At 44.0% G+C, this 24,924-nt stretch overlaps 1 protein-coding gene across 10 annotated transcripts in view; it reads right to left on the bottom strand.

The window, feature by feature from the left end:
• Positions 1-20,010, bottom strand: part of LOC118386357 (1-phosphatidylinositol 3-phosphate 5-kinase-like) — a 35,481-nt gene extending 15,471 nt beyond the window's left edge. For 2 of the 10 annotated variants that reach the window (XR_008139942.1, XM_052522803.1), the window contains exons 1-14: positions 19,867-20,010; positions 16,295-16,479; positions 14,639-14,800; positions 14,171-14,197; positions 13,456-13,565; positions 10,788-10,959; positions 9,952-10,162; positions 8,870-8,977; positions 7,890-7,979; positions 5,893-6,031; positions 3,383-3,540; positions 3,043-3,154; positions 2,686-2,833; positions 247-414 (exon numbers count right to left, since the gene is read on the bottom strand). Coding sequence is in view for 9 of the 10 variants with exons in the window: in XM_052522803.1 (XP_052378763.1) it covers positions 247-414; positions 2,686-2,833; positions 3,043-3,154; positions 3,383-3,540; positions 5,893-6,031; positions 7,890-7,979; positions 8,870-8,977; positions 9,952-10,162; positions 10,788-10,959; positions 13,456-13,565; positions 14,171-14,197; positions 14,639-14,800; positions 16,295-16,479; positions 19,867-19,922 (1,846 nt within the window). In the remaining variant the exon portion in view is untranslated. Of the gene's footprint in view, positions 1-246; positions 415-2,685; positions 2,834-3,042; positions 3,155-3,382; positions 3,541-5,892; positions 6,032-7,889; positions 7,980-8,869; positions 8,978-9,951; positions 10,163-10,787; positions 10,960-13,455; positions 13,566-14,170; positions 14,198-14,638; positions 14,801-16,294; positions 16,502-18,129; positions 18,147-18,788; positions 19,139-19,866 lie in introns of those variants that run through there. The other 8 variants (XM_052522804.1, XM_052522807.1, XM_052522806.1 and 5 more) reach the window with 8 other exon arrangements.
• Positions 20,011-24,924: the final 4,914 nt, after the last annotated feature.

The raw sequence follows: 24,924 nt of genomic DNA, 5'->3' as shown, positions 1-24,924 counted from the left end.
CAGGAGAGAGAAAGAGGAGAAACGCATAAACACACAACTCCACCTTCCATAAACATAAGAGTTATGGGACCTGGCTGAGCAAACAAATAGATTAAGTTCCTCTTTGTATGCTATTGCAGATTTAGGTGATTCGATCAAAATAAACATCTATGTTAAGGCGTTTTCTTTCAGCAAGACATTCTAGTGAAGAGGGATAGGACTGTCCCTGTTCAGGGTGGAACAGTGTGTGTGTTTGTTGCACCATACCTTTCTGCTCCTTGGGGAGCGGTGGTACATGGGGGTACTTGGACTGTTTCTTGATGTGGAAGTTGACGTTGTCCTGCTCCATATTGAGGTTGATGGAAGCAGCAGAGTCACTGTCCACCGCTGACTGGAAACTACTGACTGACGTCCTCTTACTGGGGTTGGATGAGTCTGACGAGGGGGAGGGGGTGCATTGATTGATTGATTGATTAATTGTTAGATCTTTATTAGCACATTAAAAACATGTAATTTGTCTTGTTGATGCATAGCAGCATGGAGGGGGAGTACACACTAGTTATATAGTTCAAGAGCTCAGTAGTAAGAGAAATACTAAGAAAAATCTCAGAGACATTACAAAGAGTCAACTAACTACCTATTGTTTACTCTCAATATTAAAGGCTTAGTGCAGTCAAAAATGTGATTTACCTGTCTTTTATATACAGTTGAAGTCGGAAGTTTACATACACTTAGGTTGGAGTAATGAAAACTCGTTATTCATCCACTCCACAAATTTCTTGTTAACAAACTATAGTTTTGGCAAGTCGGTTAGGACATCTACATTGTGCATGACACAAGTCATTTTTCCAACAATTGTTTACAGACAGATTATTTCACTTATAATTCACTGTATCACAAATCCAGTGGGTCAGAAGTTTACATACACAAAGTTGACTGTGCATTTAAACAGCTTGGAAAATTCCAGAAAATTATGTCATGTCTTTAGATGCTTCTGATAGGCTAATTGACATAATTTGAGTCAATTGGAGGTGTACCTGCAGATGTATTTCAAGGCCTACCTTCAAACTCAGTGCCTCTTTGCTTGACATCATGGGAAAATCAAAATAAATCAGCCAAGACCTCAGAAAATAAATTGGAGACCTCCACAAGTTCAAAACACCTGAAGGTACCACGTTCATCTGTACAAACAATAGTATGTATAAAAGTATAAACACCATGGGACCACGCAGCCGTCATACCGCTCAGGAAGGAGAAGCGTTCTGTCTCCTAGAGATGAATGTACTTGGGTGCGAAAAGTGCAAATCAATCCCAGAACAACAGCAAAGGACCTTGTGACGATGCTGGAGAAAACAGGCACAAAAGTATCTATATCCACAGTAAAACTAGTCCTGTATCGACATAACCTGAAAGGTGGCTCAGCAAGGAAGAAGCCACGGCTCCAAAACCGACATAAAAAAGCCAGACTACGGTTTGCAACTGCACATGGGGACAAAGATGTCCTCTGGTCTGATGAAACAAAAATAGAACTGTTTGGTCATAATGACCATCGTTATGTTTGGAGGAAAAAGGGGCAGGCTTGCAAGCCAAAGAACACCATCCCAACTGTGAAGCACGGGGGTGGCAACATCATGTTGTGGGGGTGCTTTGCTGCATTGCTGTAGCAGGGACTGGTAACATTTCACAAAATATATGGCATCATGAGGGAGGAAAATTATGTGGATATATTGAAACAACATCTCAAGACATCGGTAAGGAAGTTAAAGCTTGGTCACAAATGGGTCTTACAAATTAACAATGATCCCAAGCATACTTCCACAGTTATGGCTTAAGGACAACAAAGTCAAGGTATTGGAGTGGCCATCACAAAGCCCTGACCTCAATCACATAGAAAATGTGTGGACAGAACTGAAAAAGGGTGTGCGAGCAAGGAGGCCTACAAACCTGACTCAGTTACACCAGCTCTGTCCGGAGGAATAGACCAAAATTCACCCAACTTATTGTGGGAAGCTGGTGGAAGGCTACCTGAAACATTTGACCCAAGTTAAACAATTTAAAGGCAATGCTATCAAATCTAATTGAGTGTATGTAAACTTCTGACCCACTGGGAATAAAATAAAAGCTCAAATCACTCTACTATTCTATTCTGACATTTCACATTCTTAAAATAAAGTGGTGTCCTAACTGAGCTAAAACAGAGAATTATTACTAGTATTAAATGTCAGGAATTGTGGAAAAACTGAGTTTAAATGTATTTGGCTAAGGTGTATGTAAACTTCTGACTTGTATATTTTCACACTGAGGTTGGAAATGATGATAATGCCCTTTTAGTGTACCCACTGTTTGAAAAGACTGCCTGACATTTCAGCCTGTTTTGGTGGGATTAACTTTTGGCCTGCCTGCTGACATCACCGGGCGATAAATTGGTTAATAGACCAATAAGAAAGAGTTCCAAACCGCTCTGCCAATGACAGCTAGTTCAGTTTTCCCCTCCCCACTCACAGTCCGAGCTAAATTCTTGCTTTATGACCATTTGAATTGAAAACAATCACAGTAAAGTACTTCACTGGTACCCAGAAATGATTTGATATTGAGAAGAAAATGGCTGCATTGGACCTTTATGAAGAAAGCAGGCATAGACATGATGCTGGTTGTTGTAATGTTTAGCCTGAGGGCTAAAGTCACAAGGCATGCTGGGATACATACTGGCCGTGACATAGTCATTCTCGTCAGCCACCTGGTCTGTGTCACTGTCGCAAAACTTGATGTCTTTGAACCAGGAGGGTTCTGAGTGTCCCTCCAGAGAGTTGACACTGTCACTGTCAGGAGACGGGGTCTCAGAGAACTCTGTGCTCTGAAGAGAAGACAGAACATCACGATCATCATCCTCACCATCACCATCACCCTCTTAATTGAAGTGTGGTGAGCTTTTAGCGCCGTTCGGCTGCAGTGGCATCACTGCTGCACAAAGTTGTTGGAGGAGTGGCTACATGTAATAAACCAAGTGGCTATAGGGAGAAGTAGGCAGACTCGTCCCCTTATTCCCACAAAACAGTATCTCACCTGGAGGGGGCGATAGAGAGCGTACTCATCCCTGAACAGCTGGTCGTGGTGAGTGACACAGTCCAACCAACGACCGTCTACCACAGCCTGACCAATGGCTATCGCCTGGGCCCTGCAAGAGTATGAGTGAGTGAGACAGACAGACAGACAGACAGAGCGAGAGAAAGATGGAAGGGCGAGCGAGAGTGAAGGAGTGAGCAAGATGGAAGAGCAAGAAAGATGGAAGAGTGAGAGAGATGTAGGCAAGAGAGAAAACATTTCCTAACTCATGTAATCTCTTCTTTCTACAATATAGTTATTCAGACATCAGTCAGGTAGCCATGATACAGTATGTCTATACCTGGTGGAGATGGTTCCACTCCTCAGCAGCCAGTTGACCAGCTCCTTCCCCACAATGCAGTTGGGGTATGTACGGAGCCAGTAGCGGTGGTCCTGGAACTCCATGCCAGTACTGTTGTTACAAATCTTCTTCCACAGGTCTTTGAGCTGGGACGAGTCCTACATGTCATGAAAGTCAGTCAGTGAAAAATCTGTTTTTATTGTATGCTTTGCCAACAATGGAGTGTAAATATACAGACAGGGCTAGAAAGAAAATAGAGGGAGAGAGTAAGGACAAGATGGTGAGAGGGAGAGAGTAAGGACAAGATGGTGAGAGGGAGAGCGTAAGGACAAGATGGAGAGAGGGAGAGCGTAAGGACAAGATGGTGAGAGGGAGAGCGTAAGGACAAGATGGAGAGAGGGAGAGCGTAAGGACAAGATGGCGAGAGGGAGAGAGTAAGGACAAGATGGAGAGAGGGAGAGAGTAAGGACAAGATGGAGAGAGGGAGAGCGTAAGGACAAGATGGTGAGAGGGAGAGAGTAAGGACAAGATGGCGAGAGGGAGAGCGTAAGGACAAGATGGAGAGCGTAAGGACAAGATGGAGAGAGGGAGAGCGTAAGGACAAGATGGAGAGAGGGAGAGCGTAAGGACAAGATGGAGAGAGGGAGAGCGTAAGGACAAGATGGAGAGCGTGGAGAGCGTAAGGACAAGATGGAGAGAGGGAGAGCGTAAGGACAAGATGGAGAGAGGGAGAGCGTAAGGACAAGATGGAGAGCGTAAGGACAAGATGGAGAGCGTAAGGACAAGATGGAGAGAGGGAGAGCGTAAGGACAAGATGGAGAGAGGGAGAGCGTAAGGACAAGATGGAGAGAGGGAGAGCGTAAGGACAAGATGGAGAGCGTAAGGACAAGATGGAGAGAGGGAGAGCGTAAGGACAAGATGGAGAGAGGGAGAGCGTAAGGACAAGATGGAGAGCGTAAGGACAAGATGGAGAGCGTAAGGACAAGATGGAGAGAGGGAGAGCGTAAGGACAAGATGGAGAGAGGGAGAGCGTAAGGACAAGATGGAGAGAGGGAGAGCGTAAGGACAAGATGGAGAGAGGGAGAGCGTAAGGACAAGATGGAGAGAGGGAGAGCGTAAGGACAAGATGGAGAGAGGGAGAGCGTAAGGACAAGATGGAGAGAGGGAGAGCGTAAGGACAAGATGGAGAGAGGGAGAGCGTAAGGACAAGATGGCGAGAGGGAGAGCGTAAGGACAAGATGGAGAGCGTAAGGACAAGATGGAGAGCGTAAGGACAAGATGGAGAGAGGGAGAGCGTAAGGACAAGATGGAGAGAGGGAGAGCGTAAGGACAAGATGGAGAGAGGGAGAGCGTAAGGACAAGATGGAGAGAGGGAGAGCGTAAGGACAAGATGGAGAGAGGGAGAGCGTAAGGACAAGATGGAGAGAGGGAGAGCGTAAGGACAAGATGGAGAGAGGGAGGACAAGATGGAGAGCGTAAGGACAAGATGGAGAGCGTAAGGACAAGATGGAGAGGGAGAGCGTAAGGACAAGATGGAGAGGGAGAGCGTAAGGACAAGATGGAGAGCGTAAGGACAAGATGGAGAGCGTAAGGACAAGATGGAGAGGGAGAGCGTAAGGACAAGATGGAGAGAGGGAGAGCGTAAGGACAAGATGGAGAGAGGGAGAGCGTAAGGACAAGATGGAGAGAGGGAGAGCGTAAGGACAAGATGGAGAGAGGGAGAGCGTAAGGACAAGATGGAGAGAGGGAGAGCGTAAGGACAAGATGGAGAGAGGGAGAGCGTAAGGACAAGATGGAGAGAGGGAGAGCGTAAGGACAAGATGGAGAGAGGGAGAGCGTAAGGACAAGATGGAGAGAGGGAGAGCGTAAGGACAAGATGGAGAGAGGGAGAGCGTAAGGACAAGATGGAGAGGGAGAGCGTAAGGACAAGATGGAGAGCGTAAGGACAAGATGGAGAGGGAGAGCGTAAGGACAAGATGGAGAGCCCTAGGACCGTGCCCCAGGACTACCTGACATGATGACTCCAGTTTCAACTGTTCTGCCTTGTTATTATTCGACCATGCTGGTCATTTATGAACATTTGAACATCTTGGCCATGTTCTGTTATAATCTCCACCCGGCACAGCCAGAAGAGGACTGGCCACCCCACATAGCCTGGTTCCTCTCTAGGTTTCTTCCTAGGTTTTGGCCTTTCTAGGGAGTTTTTCCTAGCCACCGTGCTTCTACACCTGCATTGCTTGCTGTTTGGGGTTTTAGGCTGGGTTTCTGTACAGCACTTTGAGATATCAGCTGATGTACGAAGGGCTATATAAATAAATTTGATTTGATTTGAGAGGGAGAGCGTAAGGACAAGATGGAGAGGGAGAGCGTAAGGACAAGATGGAGAGGGAGAGCGTAAGGACAAGATGGAGAGGGAGAGCGTAAGGACAAGATGGAGAGAGTGAGAGAAAGGGATACAGAGATGGATAGAAGGGGAAAGAGGAAAGTAAAGAAAGAGATAGAATCCTTACCAGCAGTATCTTCCTCTCCTCTTCACTGTGGTCAGGTTTGGGCATGGTCCTACTGGTCTGGGGGCTCACTGAGCTGTCATAGGAGGGCAACATGGAGGAGCCAGACGGGTCCAGGGACAGGTTGGTCACACTGGCTGACCTGGATATGACAGGGATGGCATTACAGGACCTGCAGGGCATTCTGCACCCTATTTCTTTGAGTATGTGTGTGTGTGTGTGTGCATGTGGGGGAGAAACCTTGAACTTCGCATTCCAAAATCATAGGCATTAACATGGGTTTGGTCGCCCCTTGCTGCTATAACAGCCTCCACTCATCTGGGAAGGCTTTCCACTAGATGTTGGAACATTTCTGCAATGACTTGCTTCCATTCAGCCACAAGACCATTAGTGAGGTCGGCACTGATTTAGTTGGGTGATGAGGCCTGGCTCGCAGTCGGCGCTCTAATTTATCCTAAAGCTGTTCAATGGGGTTGAGGCCAGGGCTCTGTGCAGGGCAGTCAAGTTCTTCCACACCGATCTCGACAAACCATTTCTGTATGGAACTCGCTTTGTGCACAACCGTCATGCTGAAACAGGAAAGGGCCTTCCTCAAACTGTTGCCACAAAGTTGGAACCGCAGAATTGTCTAGAATGTCATTGTATGCTGTAGCGTTAAGATGTCCCTTCACTGGAACTAAGGGGCCGAGCTCAAACCATGAAAAACAGCCTGACCATTTTTCCTCCTCCAACAAACTTTACAGTTGGCACTATGCATTGGGACAGGCAGCGTTCTTCTGGCATCCACCAAACCCAAATTTGTTCGTCGGACTGCCAAATGGTGAAGGAGATTGTGTTTCCACTGCTCCAGAGTTCAATGGCGGCGAGCTTTACACCACTCCAGCCGACGCTTGGCATCCCACATGGTGATCTAACACGGAACCCAAACCGGCTGCGCGTGTGCACCATCGTGCGCTATCGTGCATAAATGTATTTTGTCCCCCTACACTAAACGCGATCACGACACGCAGGTTAAAATATCAAAACAAACTCTGAACCAATTATATTAATTTGGGGACAGGTCGAAAAGCATTAAACATGTATGGCAATTTAGCTAGTTAGCTTGCACTTGCTAGCTAATTTGTCCTATTTAGCTAGCTTGCTGTTGCTAGCTAATTTGTCCTGGGATATAAACATTGAGTTGTCATTTGACCTGAAATGCACAAGGTCCTCTACTCCGACAATTAATCCACACATAAAACCGACAAGTGAATCATTTCTTGTCATCTCTCCTCCTTCCAGGCTTTTTCATCTTTGAACTTATATGGCGATCGCATCTACACTTTCATAGTATTACCACAAAAACTGGCAAAACAGTTTGTCTTTCAATCACCCACGTGGGTATAACCAATGAGGAGATGGCACGTGGGTACCTACTTCTATAAACCAATGAGGAGATGGCACGTGGGTACCTACTTCTATAAACCAATGAGGAGATGGGAGAGGCAGGACTTGCAGCGCGATCTGCGTCAGAAATATAAAAGGAGTTCTATTTTAGCCCTTGGCATCGCAGACGCTCGTTGGCGTGCGTGAGCAGTGTGGGTGCAATAATTTAATAACATGGATTTCTACATTTATTTTGCAACGCTCGCGCACGCGACGTGTCCGGTCTGGTCAGCATGTTAGGCTTGTGTGAGGCTGCTTGGCCACGGAAAATAAAATATTTCATGAAGCTCCCGACGAACTGCTCTTGTGCTGACATTGTTTCCAGAGGCAGTTTGGAACTCGGTAGTGAGTGTTGCAACGATTTAATACACCTGTCAGCAATGGGTGTGGCTAAAATAGCTGAATCCACTCATTTTAATGGGTGTCCACATACTTTTGTATATACAACGTACATCTCTCTCGGTAGGGTGCACCATCAGAGAACAGGGCTCCAAAATACAAGCCCTGAACAGAGTTGGGAAAAAACTAGCTGTAAAAGGGTTCGATAAAAATATGGACCAAAAGCAGACACTCACCGCTTCCTTATTGGGGACTTGCCTCCATCCTCTTGAAGCCCAGTCAGTCTAGAATTCATACCTCTGCTCTGAGACTCCTGGTGAATCAAACTGTCACACACGCAAACTAATTCATACCTGAACTAAATCATTTGACTTTGACGTCCAAGTAACACTACAGTAACTAGTTATGGTAGACGTATGCAGAAGTGTCAATATGGTAGGGCTCGAAGGGTAAGGCTCAACTCAAAAGTAAAAGAAAGCCAAAACTGTTACAAGCTGGCCATATGAACAACAGCAGGACTCACTTCTTTCTCATCCCAATCTCAGTGTTTCTACACCAGGAGAGAAAGGGACAAATAGTTTCTTTGAGACATGTCGTTAGGAGCAAGAGTATTGGATTGGATCAAAGCGAGTCCCGTGGTTTAATGGGATGGAATGTTATTAGCTCATAGCGAGGCACGTGGTTTAATGGGATGGAATGTTATTAGCTCAAAGCGGGGCACGTGGTTTAATGGGATGGAATGTTATTAGCTCAAAGCGGGGCACGTGGTTTAATGGGATGGAATGTTATTAGCTCAAAGCGAGGCACGTGGTTTAATGGGATGGAATGTTATTAGCTCAAAGCAAGGCACGTGGTTTAATGGGATGGAATGTTATTAGCTCAAAGCAAGGCACGTGGTTTAATGGGATGGAATGTTATTAGCTCAAAGCAAGGCACGTGGTTTAATGGGATGGAATGTTATTAGCTCAAATTGGGGCACGTGGTTTAATGGGATGGAATGTTGCTAGTGGTAATCAATTACACAATAGCATGCGTTCTCTGACAAAATCAAACAAGGTCTGTCTTTGAAAAACACAACCCCAATTTCTTTTCATAATTTGCTTGTTTTTTGCATTGACAATTTATGATTATAAAATGGATCTGAAAAATTGCTGAGAGATGGTTTTCAATAAAAGACATCCAATGAAAGTGGACCATACTGGGAGAAAGAACCCACCCAGTATACAGGGGAAGAAAAGGACAGGCGGAGGGGAGTGGGCAGGGAGGGAGAGGACATGGGGGGTGAAGAGCGCATAGTGTGTCTCTCTCCTCTGTCTCTTCAACTCTGCATTTGAAGGAAAAGACAAAGATGAGAGTAGGAATACACAGAGAGAAACATGGAGGCTATACACAGAGAGAAACATGGAGGCTATACACAGAGAGAAACATGGAGGCTATACACAGAGAGAAACATGGAGGCTATACACAGAGAGAAACATGGAGGCTATACACAGAGAGAAACATGGAGGCTATACACAGAGAGAAACATGGAGGCTATACACAGAGAGAAACATGGAGGCTATACACAGAGAGAAACATGGAGGCTATACACAGAGAGAAACATGGAGGCTATACACAGAGAGAAACATGGAGGCTATACACAGAGAGAAACATGGAGGCTATACACAGAGAGAAACATGGAGGACATACACAGAGAGAAACATGGAGGACATACACAGAGAGAAACATGGAGGACATACACAGAGAGAAGCATGGAGGACATACACAGAGAGAAACATGGAGGCTATACACAGAGAGAAACATGGAGGCTATACACAGAGAGAAGCATGGAGGCTATACACAGAGAGAAGCATGGAGGCTATACACAGAGAGAAGCATGGAGGCTATACACAGAGAGAAACATGGAGGCTATACACAGAGAGAAGCATGGAGGCTATACACAGAGAGAAACATGGAGGCTATACACAGAGAGAAGCATGGAGGCTATACACAGAGAGAAACATGGAGGACATACACAGAGAGAAGCATGGAGGACATACACAGAGAGAAAGAAAACACTGAGAAAAAAGGTGAGGCAGGGGAACAAATAGATGACTGGAAGTTGATGCGAAGGAGGAGTGCATGCATCTTTTGTATGAGGGGAATGGAACGGGACGATTGACTAGGGGTCCATGCGAGGGAGGTGTGCATGCCGTAGAGATATAATAACATGTTATTGTATATTGATCTATTTAATTCTGTGGGGCATGCATGGTTCCTCACAGAGGTTCCTCTGCTCTCTGTCTCCTCTTAGTTCACCTCTGCCAGGCCAGGTCCTCCTCTAGGAAGATGTTACGGCTGGACTTGCGTCCTCCGACCGGGGTGCGAGGCTCGCTGGGTTCCAGGATGCAGACGGAGCTGACGGAGGAGTCAGACAGAGCAGACAGGTCCTCTCCAATGGAGCCAGAATCTGCAGACTGGGAGTAGCTCAGAGCGATCTTACGGCAGTAGGTGCAGGCCCGCAGGTCTCCTACACACAGTAACAATGGAGGGAGGGATGAAGAGAAGAGGATAGGAGAGAGAGAGGCGAGGAGAGAGATAGGTAGGTGCAATGGAGGAAGGGAAAGAGCCCGAGAGAGGGGAGGAGTCAGTGAGAGGAAGAGCAGGTCCTGCTATGAGCTAGGATGGAGGCAGTATTGTGGTTACTGTGGTGTGGTCACTGCATGGCATGGTTAGGTCACATCACAGCATCATCAAAGGTCAAACAGATGTGTCATTGGTCTCAGATTCTCACATCACAGCAATGTTCAGGGATATTTCAAACAAGGTGTGCTCAAACACTACTGGTCAACCAGTCAACTTACCCAAAATACAACTTTGCTAACACACACAACCACGGCAGAAAACACACACAACCACGGCAGAAAACACACACACACCATGCTGAGTGCCCATAGGCCTCTGTGTATACATATCCCCAGAGGTAGACCTCCTAGTGTTTCCTGCAACACATCTAACAAAGCATTGAATTCAAACTGGAGTTTAAACCAGTAGGGCCTGTGGTCTTTAACACACTGTGACCCTGCTTTGGGAACAACTTTCGGGGCTGCCCCCCCACCCACTCCTGTGAGCCTCCCCCTCCCCAAAGCACTCACCCGTGTAGCCCATAAACTTGCCAGGGATTTCCTGGTTGCAGCAGCGGCTGCAGAAGATCTGTCCGCAAAGCCGACAGTGGTGTCGGCGGCGGAAGGTGGTGAACTTCTCGTTGCAGTCGTAGCACTCTTTACACTGACTGTCTGGCATCCAGTACTGCTTCAGGTCACTGTCCTGCAACCAATCCCAGAGGTTTGTAATGCGTCATGAGCCTAGACTTCTTTATGTATCTATTCTATTAACAACGGTGTTGTTAATTACCTCTACACCGGTGCCCCCGCACATTGACTCTGTACCGGTACCCCCTGTATATAGCCCCTGTATATAGCCCCTGTATATAGCCCCTGTATATAGCCCCTGTATATAGCCCCTGTATATAGCCCTGCTATTGTTATTTACTGATGCTATTTCATCATTTGTTATTCTTATTTCAAATTTTCTTGAAACTGCATTGTTGGTTAAGGGCTTGTAAGTAAGCATTTCACTGTAAGGTCTACACCTGGTGTATTCAGCATTTCACTGTAAGGTCTACACCTGGTGTATTCAGCATTTCACTGTAATGTGACAAAGTTTGATTTGATTTTCTGAAGACGTCTTATTAAAGTATATGGATGTCATAAGGTGAATGCACCAATTTGTAAGTCGCTCTGGATAAGAGCGTCTGCTAAATGACTTAAATGTAAATGTAAATGTATACGGAAACGGTTTCACTGAAATCAAACGGTCAGATGAAACAATAACCACCTCCTTTTGAAGAATAAGAGGGGTCTTAACATGCTGTCCTATATTTGGAACAGTTGCCTGTGTGTGACTGTGATTGTTAGCTAGGTTATATTACTCTAAATAAAAACAAGCTGCAGTAGAGCAATGGTGAGTAAAACAGCAGTGTGACGTGAGGTACAATAAACAGCAGTGTGACGTGAGGTACAATAACCAACAGCAGTGTGACGTGAGGTACAATAACCAACAGCAGTGTGACGTGAGGTACAATAACCAACAGCAGTGTGACGTGAGGTACAATAACCAACAGCAGTGTGACGTGAGGTACAATAACCAACAGCAGTGTGACGTGAGGTACAATAACCAACAGCAGTGTGACGTGAGGTACAATAACCAACAGTGTGACGTGAGGTACAATAACCAACAGCAGTGTGACGTGAGGTACAATAACCAACAGTGTGACGTGAGGTACAATAACCAACAGCAGTGTGACGTGAGGTACAATAACCAACAGCAGTGTGACGTGAGGTACAATAACCAACAGCAGTGTGACGTGAGGTACAATAACCAACAGCAGTGTGACGTGAGGTACAATAACCAACAGTACAATAACCAACAGTGTGACGTGAGGTACAATAACCAACAGCAGTGTGACGTGAGGTACAATAACCAACAGCAGTGTGACGTGAGGTACAATAACCAACAGCAGTGTGACGTGAGGTACAATAACCAACAGCAGTGTGACGTGAGGTACAATAACCAACAGCAGTGTGACGTGAGGTACAATAACCAACAGCAGTGTGACGTGAGGTACAATAACCAACAGCAGTGTGACGTGAGGTACAATAACCAACAGCAGTGTGACGTGAGGTACAATAACCAACAGCAGTGTGACGTGAGGTACAATAACCAACAGCAGTGTGACGTGAGGTACAATAACCAACAGTGTGACGTGAGGTACAATAACCAACAGCAGTGTGACGTGAGGTACAATAACCAACAGTGTGACGTGAGGTACAATAACCAACAGCAGTGTGACGTGAGGTACAATAACCAACAGCAGTGTGACGTGAGGTACAATAACCAACAGTGTGACGTGAGGTACAATAACCAACAGCAGTGTGACGTGAGGTACAATAACCAACAGCAGTGTGACGTGAGGTACAATAACCAACAGCAGTGTGACGTGAGGTACAATAACCAACAGCAGTGTGACGTGAGGTACAATAACCAACAGCAGTGTGACGTGAGGTACAATAACCAACAGCAGTGTGACGTGAGGTACAATAACCAACAGCAGTGTGACGTGAGGTACAATAAACAACAGCAGTGTGACGTGAGGTACAATAACCAACAGCAGTGTGACGTGAGGTACAATAAACAACAGCAACTGTGTAATGGTGTGATGGGCTACTTGGTGTGATGGGCCAATGGGCTACCTGGTGTGATGGGCTACTTGGCGTGATGGGCCAATGGGCTACTTGGCGTGATGGGCCAATGGGCTACTTGGTGTGATGGGCCAATGGGCTACCTGGTGTGATGGGCTACTTGGCGTGATGGGCCAATGGGCTACTTGGCGTGATGGGCCAATGGGCTACTTGGCAAGATGAAGTAATGGCGTAATGAGTTAATGGAGTGATGGCTTAATGAGTTAATGGAGTGATGGCTTAATGAGTTAATGGGGTGATGGCTTAATGAGTTAATGGGGTGATGGCTTAATGAGTTAATGGTGTGATGGCTTAATGAGTTAATGGGGTGATGGCTTAATGAGTTAATGGGGTGATGGCTTAATGAGTTAATGGGGTGATGGCTTAATGAGTTAATGGGGTGATGGCTTAATGAGTTAATGGGGTGATGGCTTAATGAGTTAATGGGGTGATGGCTTAATGAGTTAATGGGGTGATGGCTTAATGAGTTAATGTGGTGATGGGGAAATGGCATGATAGATACCTGGCTCTTTCCCTCCATGATCTCCTTGAGTCTTTTCAGAGCAGTGCGGAGCTGAACAGCCGTACGGGGGTCGTGAGTGCTCAGGGGGGTTTCTGGTTTCCTACGGCCCTCTAGGAGCACACATGGTGCAAACATTCAGCATACACTTCATAAAACACACTTCACCTAACCAGGCAAATGCTCCCTTTTCATGCAAATAAAATGCAGAAAGGTAAAGGAGGGAGACAGAGAGCCCCTTCTATACCTCTCTAAAGAGACTGTAGGCTATAGTCCAATATGGGCTTGGAAATGTACAATAAAATGTCTACAAGGATTTACTTTTGATAATGGCAGGTTAGTTTAAAAAGGACTGCACAACGGCACAACAGAAGCTTATCGGTATATCATTTCCATAAACTAGGCTCTAGTGAACAATTATGGTTCATATGAATACAATTAAAAACAGATACCGCAATTAAGTAAGAAACATAAAAGGGAGCATATTAGTTCTTATATCATTATGCAAAAACACACAACTTTCCAAATATCAGTGTTGGCAACAAACCAACACGAGAAGGCACTTCATCGACACATGCCAAAATATAGTTCAATCAACCAAACACACAAAACCACTCAGGTGCTTGGGTTAGCCAGCCACTCTGAAAGGAGGTTGTTAAAATCAGGCGCAAAACCATTTTGGAGATCTTATCAATCACACAGTATAGAAGGCCCTCACCCTGACCCGGCCATAATGGCCAGTCCACTGCAAAAAGAAAAGACATACATCAGTGTTTTGAATGGATGTCAGGCTACTCACATCGTCCATTATTCTTAGCGCCTCTCTATGTAAAACTAATGTCAATGTCAAGAATGTCTATCCTTCACAGCTATACAAAACAACAGTGGGGTAAATAAGAAGTAGTCCAAACACACAGTCCATCCTCTCCTCTAAACTTGACTAGGGGGTCACCTCTTAGGTGTAATTACGACTAGTCACGTCAATTTGTTAAGGATGAAACTGATACTTTCACCATCATTGTCAGGTCAGAGATCATGCAATCACTCAAAATGTAAACGTTTTAAAGAACCACTGTTGGAAGAGGATAGGTTGGCTTACAACTGTGAAACAACTGCAGCACTGGACATACAGTGTATGTGTCCCTCCTGTGGCCCTAGTATGAGCAAGAATGTGTGTGTGTGTTACCTGAGGCAGTGGATGTTCTACGGAGCAGGTTGGGGTGTTGTTTCCTATGGGTCCCAGAGCCGTGGATGGAGTGTGCTGGGCTGGTCCAGCTCCCACGCTCCCCAGTGGTTGACGTCAAAGCCACATCCGGTTTCTCTGTCACCGAGGGCGGCCGCCCCTCCTCTGTACACACAGACCAATCACAACGGGTCATTTAAGGTCAATAAAGTTCATTGAAACATCATCACACCTACCCATGATGACAAAGCGGTGTACTTTAGTATGACATTTGGAGTCTTTATAAAATGCCATACTACAAACATGACAATGCTTTATACATCTGTAGTACATTCTTATCCAAAAACAACCTTTGTTGTGTTAAGTCGGTACTCCTATTTTAGCCATACAAAGGTCACTTTAAATAAAAGGAATATTTTAGTGTTTTAAAAAATATATATAAAACTGACATTTAACCTTTATTTAACTAGGCAAGTCAGTTAAGAACAAATTCTTATTTACAATGACTGCCTAACCGGCCAAACCTGGACAACGCTGGGCCAGTTGTGCACCGCACGATGGGACTCCCAATCATGGCCGGTTGTGATACAGCCTGGATTCGAACCAGGGTGTCTATAATGACTGAGATGCAGTGCCTTAGACTGCTGGCCACTCGGGAGTATGTTGTGTCTAATAAGAGCAGCGAAACACGGCGACTGTACACATTGCTGTTGCTGTCAAGAACAGGCTCTCTATTCTAATCCAATCAGAATTGAATCACCAATTATCTTATAATAACAGAGAAATTTAAAGAATATGAATACTGTGCATAGAATATTTGGTCCTGTTTTATTTGAAGTGCATCTTATGAAGGCTTCAATACCACTGCATACATGGGTCACAAATCATCTATAACTGTATTTCATGCCATATAAAAGATGAACAAATGTGAACAAATAAATGGATGGTTATGTCACACAGTTATGCCACATTATGAATCTTTATAGAGCATGATATAAGATTATAGATGATTTGTGAAGCATCTATGTATTGCTTATGAAGCCTATATGAATGTTTTATGAAGCCTTCATAAATTGCACTTCAAATAAAGCAGGACCGAATATTTAAATGCTCCAAGCTCTGGTATGTGAGCAGAGCTCTGTTGCCTTGGTGAGGGGCCTGCCAGTGAGGGCAGGGCCTGAAGAGAGGGAGACACATGATGGCCCACGTGGTTGAAAGGCCCCCTCCTGGCACCTAGACAACATTCTATCACATTACCTCACAAGACATGGGTTCTGATCTGGGCTGCATTCCGTTCCATTCTGCTTCCTCAAAGTAATTCTGACTAAACCAGGCTGGTAGTCAAGGCTACAGAAGTAACTTTCCCTGCATTCTAGGGGACAGTACATGAGCCTTGACTGTACAGTACTGCAAATTAGAGGCTGCTATAGGCTACTCCACAGAATGAGAAATAACAAGAAGAGCAGTGTGACAAAACAACATTAAGTTATTAATAAACTTCCTCGTGGTTAATAGAGAATTTGCTGGACTCTGACTCAGTCACTTTGTCTTGTCTCTTCATCGTAATGCATCAGCTTACTAGAAGATGAACATTTCAAAACACTGTCAAGTCAACCATCTCAAAACAATCTGTGTGTGTGTGTGACCTTGGTAAATGACCTTTATTGAAGCGGAACAGGTTGACGAAGGAGCTGTAGGCTGATCGGAGCGGAGGCTCGTCCTGCTCTGGAGTCAGGGGTTTGAAATGTGTCAGGTGAGATGGGCTGCCAGGGGAGATGGGAGGCTTCACACTGCAATCCAGCCTAGAGGAGGAGGATTTGTCCTCAGCCTCCATGTCACTGCTCCTGTTGGAAAGACAAATGATCTCTTGGTGAGACCAGAACATTGTGGTCATGGTGATCCTCTGCTTGATCGTGTGATAACAACTAGGCCTAAACAACTAGGCCTAAACAACTAGGCCTAAACAACTAGGTCTAAACAACTAGGCCTAAACAGTGCCATTGCCTACTTGACTTTGTATTTTTAATTTAAACCTTTATTTAACTAGGCAAGTCAGTTAAGAACACGTTCTTATTTACAATGACGGCCTACAAAAAGGCAAAAGGCCTCCTGCGGGCACACACATCACGACAAGGCTACAATTTCATTGATATTCAAACCATTACTTTTGATCAAAGTTTTACCTGTGGTTTGTTCTAAATAAGTCTTGTAATCAGTAGTTTAACTGGGCTGTGAGTTGTTCGTTTGAAGCTGACCTCAGCTATTCAGCGTTCAGTTCCTCGGGTTCTCCTTTTATGACACTTATCATCATACCCATTTAAGTCATTTTCTTGTGAACCAACCCCATAAACAGAACTACTGTTCTTACTATTCCCCATGAAATTATGTTCCATCTTCTAGTGCAGTGAAACAACTTCACCACTTATGCTCGACTTCAATTGAATCTGTCACAGCAACAGCATATTATGCATAAACTTTGTTTATAAACTACAGTACTCAAAAACATTGTGATTTTATTTGACCATGGAAAAGAAGTGACTGCAAATATACAGCAATGCTGGTTTGATGGAATTACACCTATAGCTTACTAGGTAGAACATAATACTAAGGAACTGATTGAGTGCAAAACGGCCCAGAGTAGTAGTGGTTGTGTTGTGAACCGCATGTTTCTCAGGCTTACCCTCACAGGAGGCACACTCTCCCCCTACTTTGTAACAGAGCAAACAGGAAGGAAGGCAGAGAGAGGCATTAGCCTATAAGCAGAAAGGGAATAAAGTGGGATAGAATAGAATTTATTATATTTTTGCTGAGCTTTTGACACTTCTAGAGCTTGGTTCTAAGGTTCTATCTGCAAAAAGGTGATTAGGAGATAACTGGCTTTAAAGATCCAAATCTTCATTGTTTTGAATGGTGTCAACAATTTGTATGTTGTATTGTTTTGAACGTAACAACATGAATTTGGGTATTTAGAGTACTATAAAAAGTAGAGAATATTGAACTGAACAAGGCTATTTGAGAGTAGTCCTTACGGTCCTTGCAAACAGTAGCATTGATGGACAAGACTACAACTGCAGGCGACCGTACCACGATCCACGAATGCAAACCAACACCAGTTTATATCTGGTTGAGTGTAAATACAGTACAACATGGTTATTTCTGTATACTGTCAAAGTCAAACCTAGTCGTCCAATGTATATTTCTCTCTTCAAGTAATGGTGTTCAAAGGCAAGAACACGTGATTTAGACTAGCCTACTTAGTTGATCATTTGTCCTATTCAAGTTAAGTCAACAACAAGCATCAACTACCACTGAGCTGAGGAACGTATCACTGCATAAATTCAGAACATGCAAATTAGACAACAAAAAAATACTGTTTGATAAAAACAACGGAATTTGTACTTGCAATAATAGTAGTATTTGACTTTTGCTGTTTTCGTCATCAAACAAAGATAAACGGTTGCTCTTAACAGCAGTAAAATAAGTAGCAACGTTACCACTTGTGGAGGGATGGACCGGAGGAAAATGACAACCTCACTCGTATGTTTTCCACCATGGCATGTGACCACTAACGGTAAGACCGATAATGACAGCTGAGAAAGCTAATGCCGCGTTCACATACTAGTCAGAACTAGGAAACTCTGACATGTCCGACTTGATACCTGGTTGTAGTTATACACATGCCGCGTTCAACCTCACACTGCTTCAGTTTAGGAGGCAACTATGATAATGTGTATAAACTAGCTACATAGCCATACTGTTAGCGTATTGCTAATACTGCTACCTAACTGACTATTGTTAAAAGTAACGTTAACACCTGTCGTAACAACTAACTAACGTTTGTTATCATCCCCATGCAAGAAGACAAACATAAATAAACCCAACAATAACCACTGCAAAGAAGTACCATGCAGATCAACATCTATTAACTTAATTACTCGGATAGCTACAGTAGTAGCCGAACAGAATCTAAAGCTTGCCCAATAATGTTAGCGTCTATGGATGGGGTACTGTACATCTCGCTAGCCAGCTTTCTGATTACATGTGCCTGGCGAATCAGTGAGCTAGCTAGCAAGATAGTAGGCCCACCGAAGTTAGATAACTGAAGGAGAAGTGAACGCTCAGAACTGAATTTCCCAAAAATAACACAAATTACCTGTGTGTTGGACTCCTTGTACATCCCTGTAAGAATACAGTTAATGAGGTAAATTCCTGCGAAGTGGAGTAGGTACCCTATCTTTCCAAAAGCACAAGTGACCCCCGAGCCAGACAGGACGAGTCGAGGGTCGATTGAACTGTTGTGATCACGAGACAAGGCTGCGCCCACTTCTTCTTCTTTGTTGTGTTTTACGGCGGAATGAAAATAACAGATCCCAAAATACAAAAATTATGTGGATAAAAATACTCAAATTATACTGACTACCACGTTATCACTCAACATGCTTCTTGCCTCTATGGTTAAAATCAATAATCCATGTCTGATCCCTACACAGACTCAGGAGCCTGGGAGAGCGGCAAATCATCCCTGGCCATCCCTACTGCCTCTGATCTGGCGGAATCACTAAACACAAATGATTCGATTGTAAATTATATCTGAGTGTTGGAGTGTGTCCCTGACTATCCGTAAATAAATACAAAACAAAAAAATTGTGCCGTCTGGTTTAATTAATATAAGCAATTTGAAATGACTTATACTTAAGTATATTTTTGCAATTACATGTACTTTTGATACTTTTACTCAAGTAGTATTTTACTGGGTGACTTTCCCTTTTACTTGAGTTATTTTCTATTAAGGTATCTTTACTTTTACTCAAGTATGACAATCGGGTACTCTTCCACCACTGGCTGTGAATTCCTGAAACCCCAGATACTTTACTGCAGCAGCCACAATAATATCCAATTTCTTTGACTTCCATGCTATTTGAGCAGTGCAGTTTATCACAGTTGTAATGAACGCCACAAAAAAATCCACTTTCTCTTAGTTGACAAACATTCACAATGGACTGTGGTGCATCCACAACCATCTATAAAACACTAGTTTCACTTTCTCAATTCTAACGACTTCATCAATTCACATGAAGATTATTTCAAGCACTTTCAGAAAACATTTACATTAGTGCGGAAACTTTAGTATAGCTGAGTCTGTTACTGGTGGAACATTGTTAGCTCCCTTTAATTGTGAAATAAATTAGTTTATTCAGAGCATTGCTTGAGTTAAGGCAAATATAACCAACCTGGGCCTGGCTATTCTGTTGTTGAAGGCCCGGAGCCAGGAGCGCACAGAGTCCATATCTATGACAGCTGTCTCTCAATTGACTTCAAAGAGTGAATGAATTCTAAACAATAACTCTTCCAGTCAGCCCTTCTATAATACAACCATGATACTTCGCAACCTTTTGCTATGTGACTGTCACGTGAACTCAGTTCATAGTCATCCTTGACTGCCTCAAAGGAAATGAGTCATATGGGTTAATGAGTCCGTGCTTTCAACTATTGACTGTTGAGTGGTTTGTACCTGTTCTTTATAGTATACAGTCCATGGGCCCATTACCAAACACAACAGATGAGTATAGACGGGCTGCATAAACAAAGACCAAACCTTTTTTGACTAATTTTAAACACAGTGGAAAGCATGATTATTTTATGAATGATACAGTCTATCACTGTACACAAGTAACAGTATGATGTGTTTTATAGTGAATAAAAGGGGAATGCCCGAAACTGCGCAATGCACACACTGTATTTGCAGACTCAAGCACAACCAGCTGGTGGGTTAGAGAGGGATTCCGAGCCCATCACTTTGAATAAGAAATAGTGTGATCTAAATTTGGCTCATAAATGGGTCACTTATTTAGAGGTGCTCTTCGTAACAGTATCAATCTATTTTATCACAGACTTCAGTGCTAGTTTATGACATACAATCATGGTCATTGTTGACAAGTGAACTTCATATATCCTTTTACAGATTCTCATCTTGAAAGGCCTCCAATGCAAAACTTTGGATCCCTTGGAAAGGGCTGTGGATCCCTGTTCTAATGAAAGGGCTGTGGACCTCTGTTCTAATGAAAGGGCTGTGGACCTCTGCTCTAATCAAAGGGCCGTGGACCTCTGCTCTAATGAAAGGGCCGTGGACCTCTGCTCTAATGAAAGGGCTGTGGACCTCTGTTCTAATGAAAGGGCTGTGGACCTCTGTTCTAATGAAAGGGCTGTGGACCTCTGCTCTAATGAAAGGGCTGTGGACCTCTGCTCTAATGAAAGGGCTGTGGACCTCTGTTCTAATGAACAGGCTGTGGACCTCTGTTCTAATGAAAGGGCTGTGGACCTCTGTTCTAATGAAAGGGCTGTGGACCTCTGTTCTAATGAACAGGCTGTGGACTTCTACTCTGATGAAAATGTAAGTCGTCTTTCAGCATTAAGGGAAAAGGAAAGGGGGATACCTAGTCCATTGTACAACTGAATGCCTTCATCTGAAATGTGTCTTCTGCATTTAACCCAACTCCTCTAAATCAGAGAGGTGCAGGGGTCTACTTAATCGACATCCACGTCTGGTTATTGACCATTTTAAGAACTCACATGTATTATTATCTTACAGACAGCATGAATAAGATGGAGCAGCCAGTGGACAATACTTTGAAATCATCCCAAAAGAGAACATCCCAATAGTTCAGTAGCCTAAATGATGAGAGGTCAAGGATTTATTTCAACACTGGACTTGACTCTATCCCAGCAGTCTTGCCCTCCATTGTCTCCACAACTAATAATCTACAGCCCTCTGGTGCTGATAAAGTTTTGGATCATCCAAACAGCTTAAAGATGGAGACCACATTGGAGCTTGCAAAGAAGACCACCATTGGAGAAGCTGAGAAGACCACCATCAACAATGACACAGAGATGGAGATAGCTACTGGGGACAACACTGCTGAAATCGTCACAGTGGAGACAAAGCCCAAGAAAACGAAAAGGCCGAAAGAGCTGAAGACAAAAATCCCTTGTCTATTAGCAAAGGTTGGAAATAAGGACAGGGGCCGGGTTGGTGAGAATCTAGAGGTGAAGATGCGATGTCTTCCACAACGCCACGACACATGGACAACCCTACAGTGGAGAATGTAGAACACAGAGAAGAGGGTGCCATAAAGAACTCAGCCAGAGAGACAGAACCACCTGCTGTCTGCAGAAGGACTCATGTCTCCTCACACATCACCAAACAAAGAAAACCCACCAGAGAATCCCATAAAACAACACAAAAACGTTACAAAAACTTTTGACCCAAGAACAACTTTTGTAGAGTCCCTCTCCAGTCCAAATCCCATCGTAGTGTCTCACCTGACCCATTTCATGATTACTTTTTCGATTAGCCTGAAGCTCAGAACTCTGTATTTAAATTAGACAGGGCAAACCCATTGGTCGTAGATGCAGCAGAGGACAAGGACACTAAAACTAAAGGTCGAAAGACTTTTGTGATATCACATATTGTGATTTCAAATGAGCCCACATTTAGAAAGGGCAAGAAAGCATTCAGAGAAAGCAGTAAGACTAAAGCACAGCCTGTCATGGTGGACCATGAATTGCATATTGAGGCAGAAGATGATGCATTCATTCTGTCTCGGTCTATCATGGAAGAGGAGTCTCATTCTACTAAAGGGTGCACAGCCTATGTAGACATGGATGGCACACTGCCTGAATCCAGGGACACATGCAGCTCTTCCAGTGCTGCGAGACAGTCCACAGCCCGGAGCATTAAGAGACCTTCCACAGTGAAGGGGACGTTTGTAGTCTCGGTGAACAGGGACAGCTCCTCCGCGAATAGTACAATATTAGACAATGCATTCAAAGCTGGGACCGAGAGATTGAAAGACATCAGACTGTTAAATAGCCATCAGTAGCCGGCAACCACCCTATTACTCAACCCTGCACCTTATAGGCTGCTGCCCTATTTACATAGACATGGAATCACTGGTCACTTGAATAATGTTTAAATACTGCTTTACTCATTTACTCATGTATACAGTACACTGTATTCTATTTTACTGTGTTTTAGTCAATGGCTCTCCAACATTGCTCGTCCTAATATTTATATATATTTTAAACCCATTCTTTTACTTTAGAGTTGTGTGTATTGTTGCGAATTGCTAGATATTACTGCACTGTTGGAGCTAGGAACACAAGGATTTAGCTACACCCGCAATAACATTTGCTAAATATGTGTATGTGACCAATAACATTGTATTTTATTTGATGCTTGGGCAGAAAAGCAGAAGTCCACTCCTAGTACAGTGTATGACCTTGTCACTGAAGAACAAACAAACGGTCAGGGATGTAAGCATAGTGGAGCATCTCACAGACCCAGATCATTGTCTAGCTGCTGGGCGCAAGACTACAGACTCTGTAGTTCAAGAAACTCAGGCCGCCTCTAAACGTGCATGGTTGGCAACCCAGGAAACCTGCAGAATATTCTGAGGATCCTAAAAGGCTTGTGTGTTGAGGAGTAAACGCCCCCATTGGACTCAGATGACCCCCCTACAGTTGCTGCGGAGCAAAAGACCAAGAAAGCCAGGAAAGAGCAGAGTGCCAAATCAAAGAAGAAGAATGGAAAGATGGAGGACTCTGGTTCCCCTGTGAAGCAGAGGAAAAAGAGAATGAAAAGTAGCAACACTAAGTGGTCGCTGTCTCAGGGTGGAGGTTATTCTTTGTCCAGTGAGGCTATGGAGAGCCAGGGTAGTACATATGGAGCTATTGCATCACAAAATGCAGAAGTGCAGCCGGTGGCGGAGCCCAACGTGTTGCAAGTCGTCACACACTCTGCCACTGAGGACACCAGTGGAGCTTATGAAAGTATGTCTACATTTTGAGGCCCTCAGTCCAGACTTCAAAGGCAGCAGCTTTAAGCACCAGTCCAACCAGGGCCATAACACCATAAGCAGAGACTAGTTTTAATGAATCCAGCAGAAATGGCAAGGCCTAAGTTTTTCCTGATTCCAGGATGATTGTGTCAAACAGCTGGACAACTAATGTATCGACTGCTGAGACCCACACAGCCTGATGGTCACAGCGGTGAGGCAGTACGTGAGAACCTGAGGGAGCTGCTCACGGACGAGAGGACTCCGTGGGAATCCTTTGATGTTACCTGCACCAATGAGATTTGATTTGGCACTCCAGCCTCCAGCCCTAAAACGGTTGCTTCTTCTGCTCACAAGGTTGCTGTAGATTAAGAAGAGTGGGTTGAAGTTATGGCTCACACCAACCGTACTAATAATAAAGAGACTGATCAGACCGGTAAACAAGGAGCTGTTGTTAGCTACAAGGAGCCACCCATCAACTGGTGGGAACTGCTCTGTACAAGCAACCAAGCGTAGCTTGCTTAGTCTCATACATGGGGGCTTATTGGAGAACAGAATCCAAAACACTCATTCTTATCTCATATCAACGTGCTACGTAATAATCAATAACTTGATTATTGAATGTTCTTCTTTCAGCAAAATGAGACGTGGAGATAAGTTCTCAGACACTAAGTTCCTGTGTTCTCCCATTTTTAAAGAGAACAAGAAGAAAAAACTATAGAAAAGGAACACAGTTTGGAGAGCCTTCATGTCTGTTAGTTGACTGATGGAAATGTTATTTCATTTATTATTAGAGATGTTTCTAGTACTTGTTTCCCCCTGTTTTAAAATATATATTTTAAATGTCCTTTGTTGATTTAGCACCCCCTTTTATTATATTAATGAAGGAATTAATACTTCAATAAGCCAACATGTAGATGTATAGTTTGATAATGTTTTTTAATGACTTGGGTCAATTAGCTATTGCATGGTTGTTCAACTCATCCTTAGGTGACAGACTGTACCATCCAGCTAATTCACTGTATGGCTGTATCATATTATGGTTAAGTGATGACCAATGCACCTCTCCTTTTGTTTCTAACATAATCTGGACCCGTGATGTTGGAGTTACTGACTGGGAGACCCTGTTTGAATTATTCAGAGTAGTTCAGCTGAGAGGATCGTGGTTTTATGTCTGCTCCCCTCTGCCTCTACTGTACACAGCCTTCCTACAGACAGGGGGGGGGTTTAGGGTTTACTTGAAAGGTTGTTTGTGAATTTGTGCTACACTGCTATTTGGAGTAGTACTGCTATTCTTGGGTGTGTCGTATAGCCTATTATAGCCGAATCGTATAGCCTAATCTTATAGCCTAGAATAGCCTAATCTTGTTGCCTAGTATAGCCTAATCGTATAGCCTAGTATAGCCGAATCGTATAGCCTAATCGTATAGCCTAGTATAGCCTAATCGTATAGCC

This window comes from Oncorhynchus keta, chromosome 7 (genome assembly GCF_023373465.1).
Source record: "Oncorhynchus keta strain PuntledgeMale-10-30-2019 chromosome 7, Oket_V2, whole genome shotgun sequence".
NCBI lineage: Eukaryota > Metazoa > Chordata > Actinopteri > Salmoniformes > Salmonidae > Oncorhynchus > Oncorhynchus keta.
The sequence above is the reverse complement of the archived record's forward strand: the minus strand, read 5'-3'. Positions and strand labels throughout refer to the sequence as shown.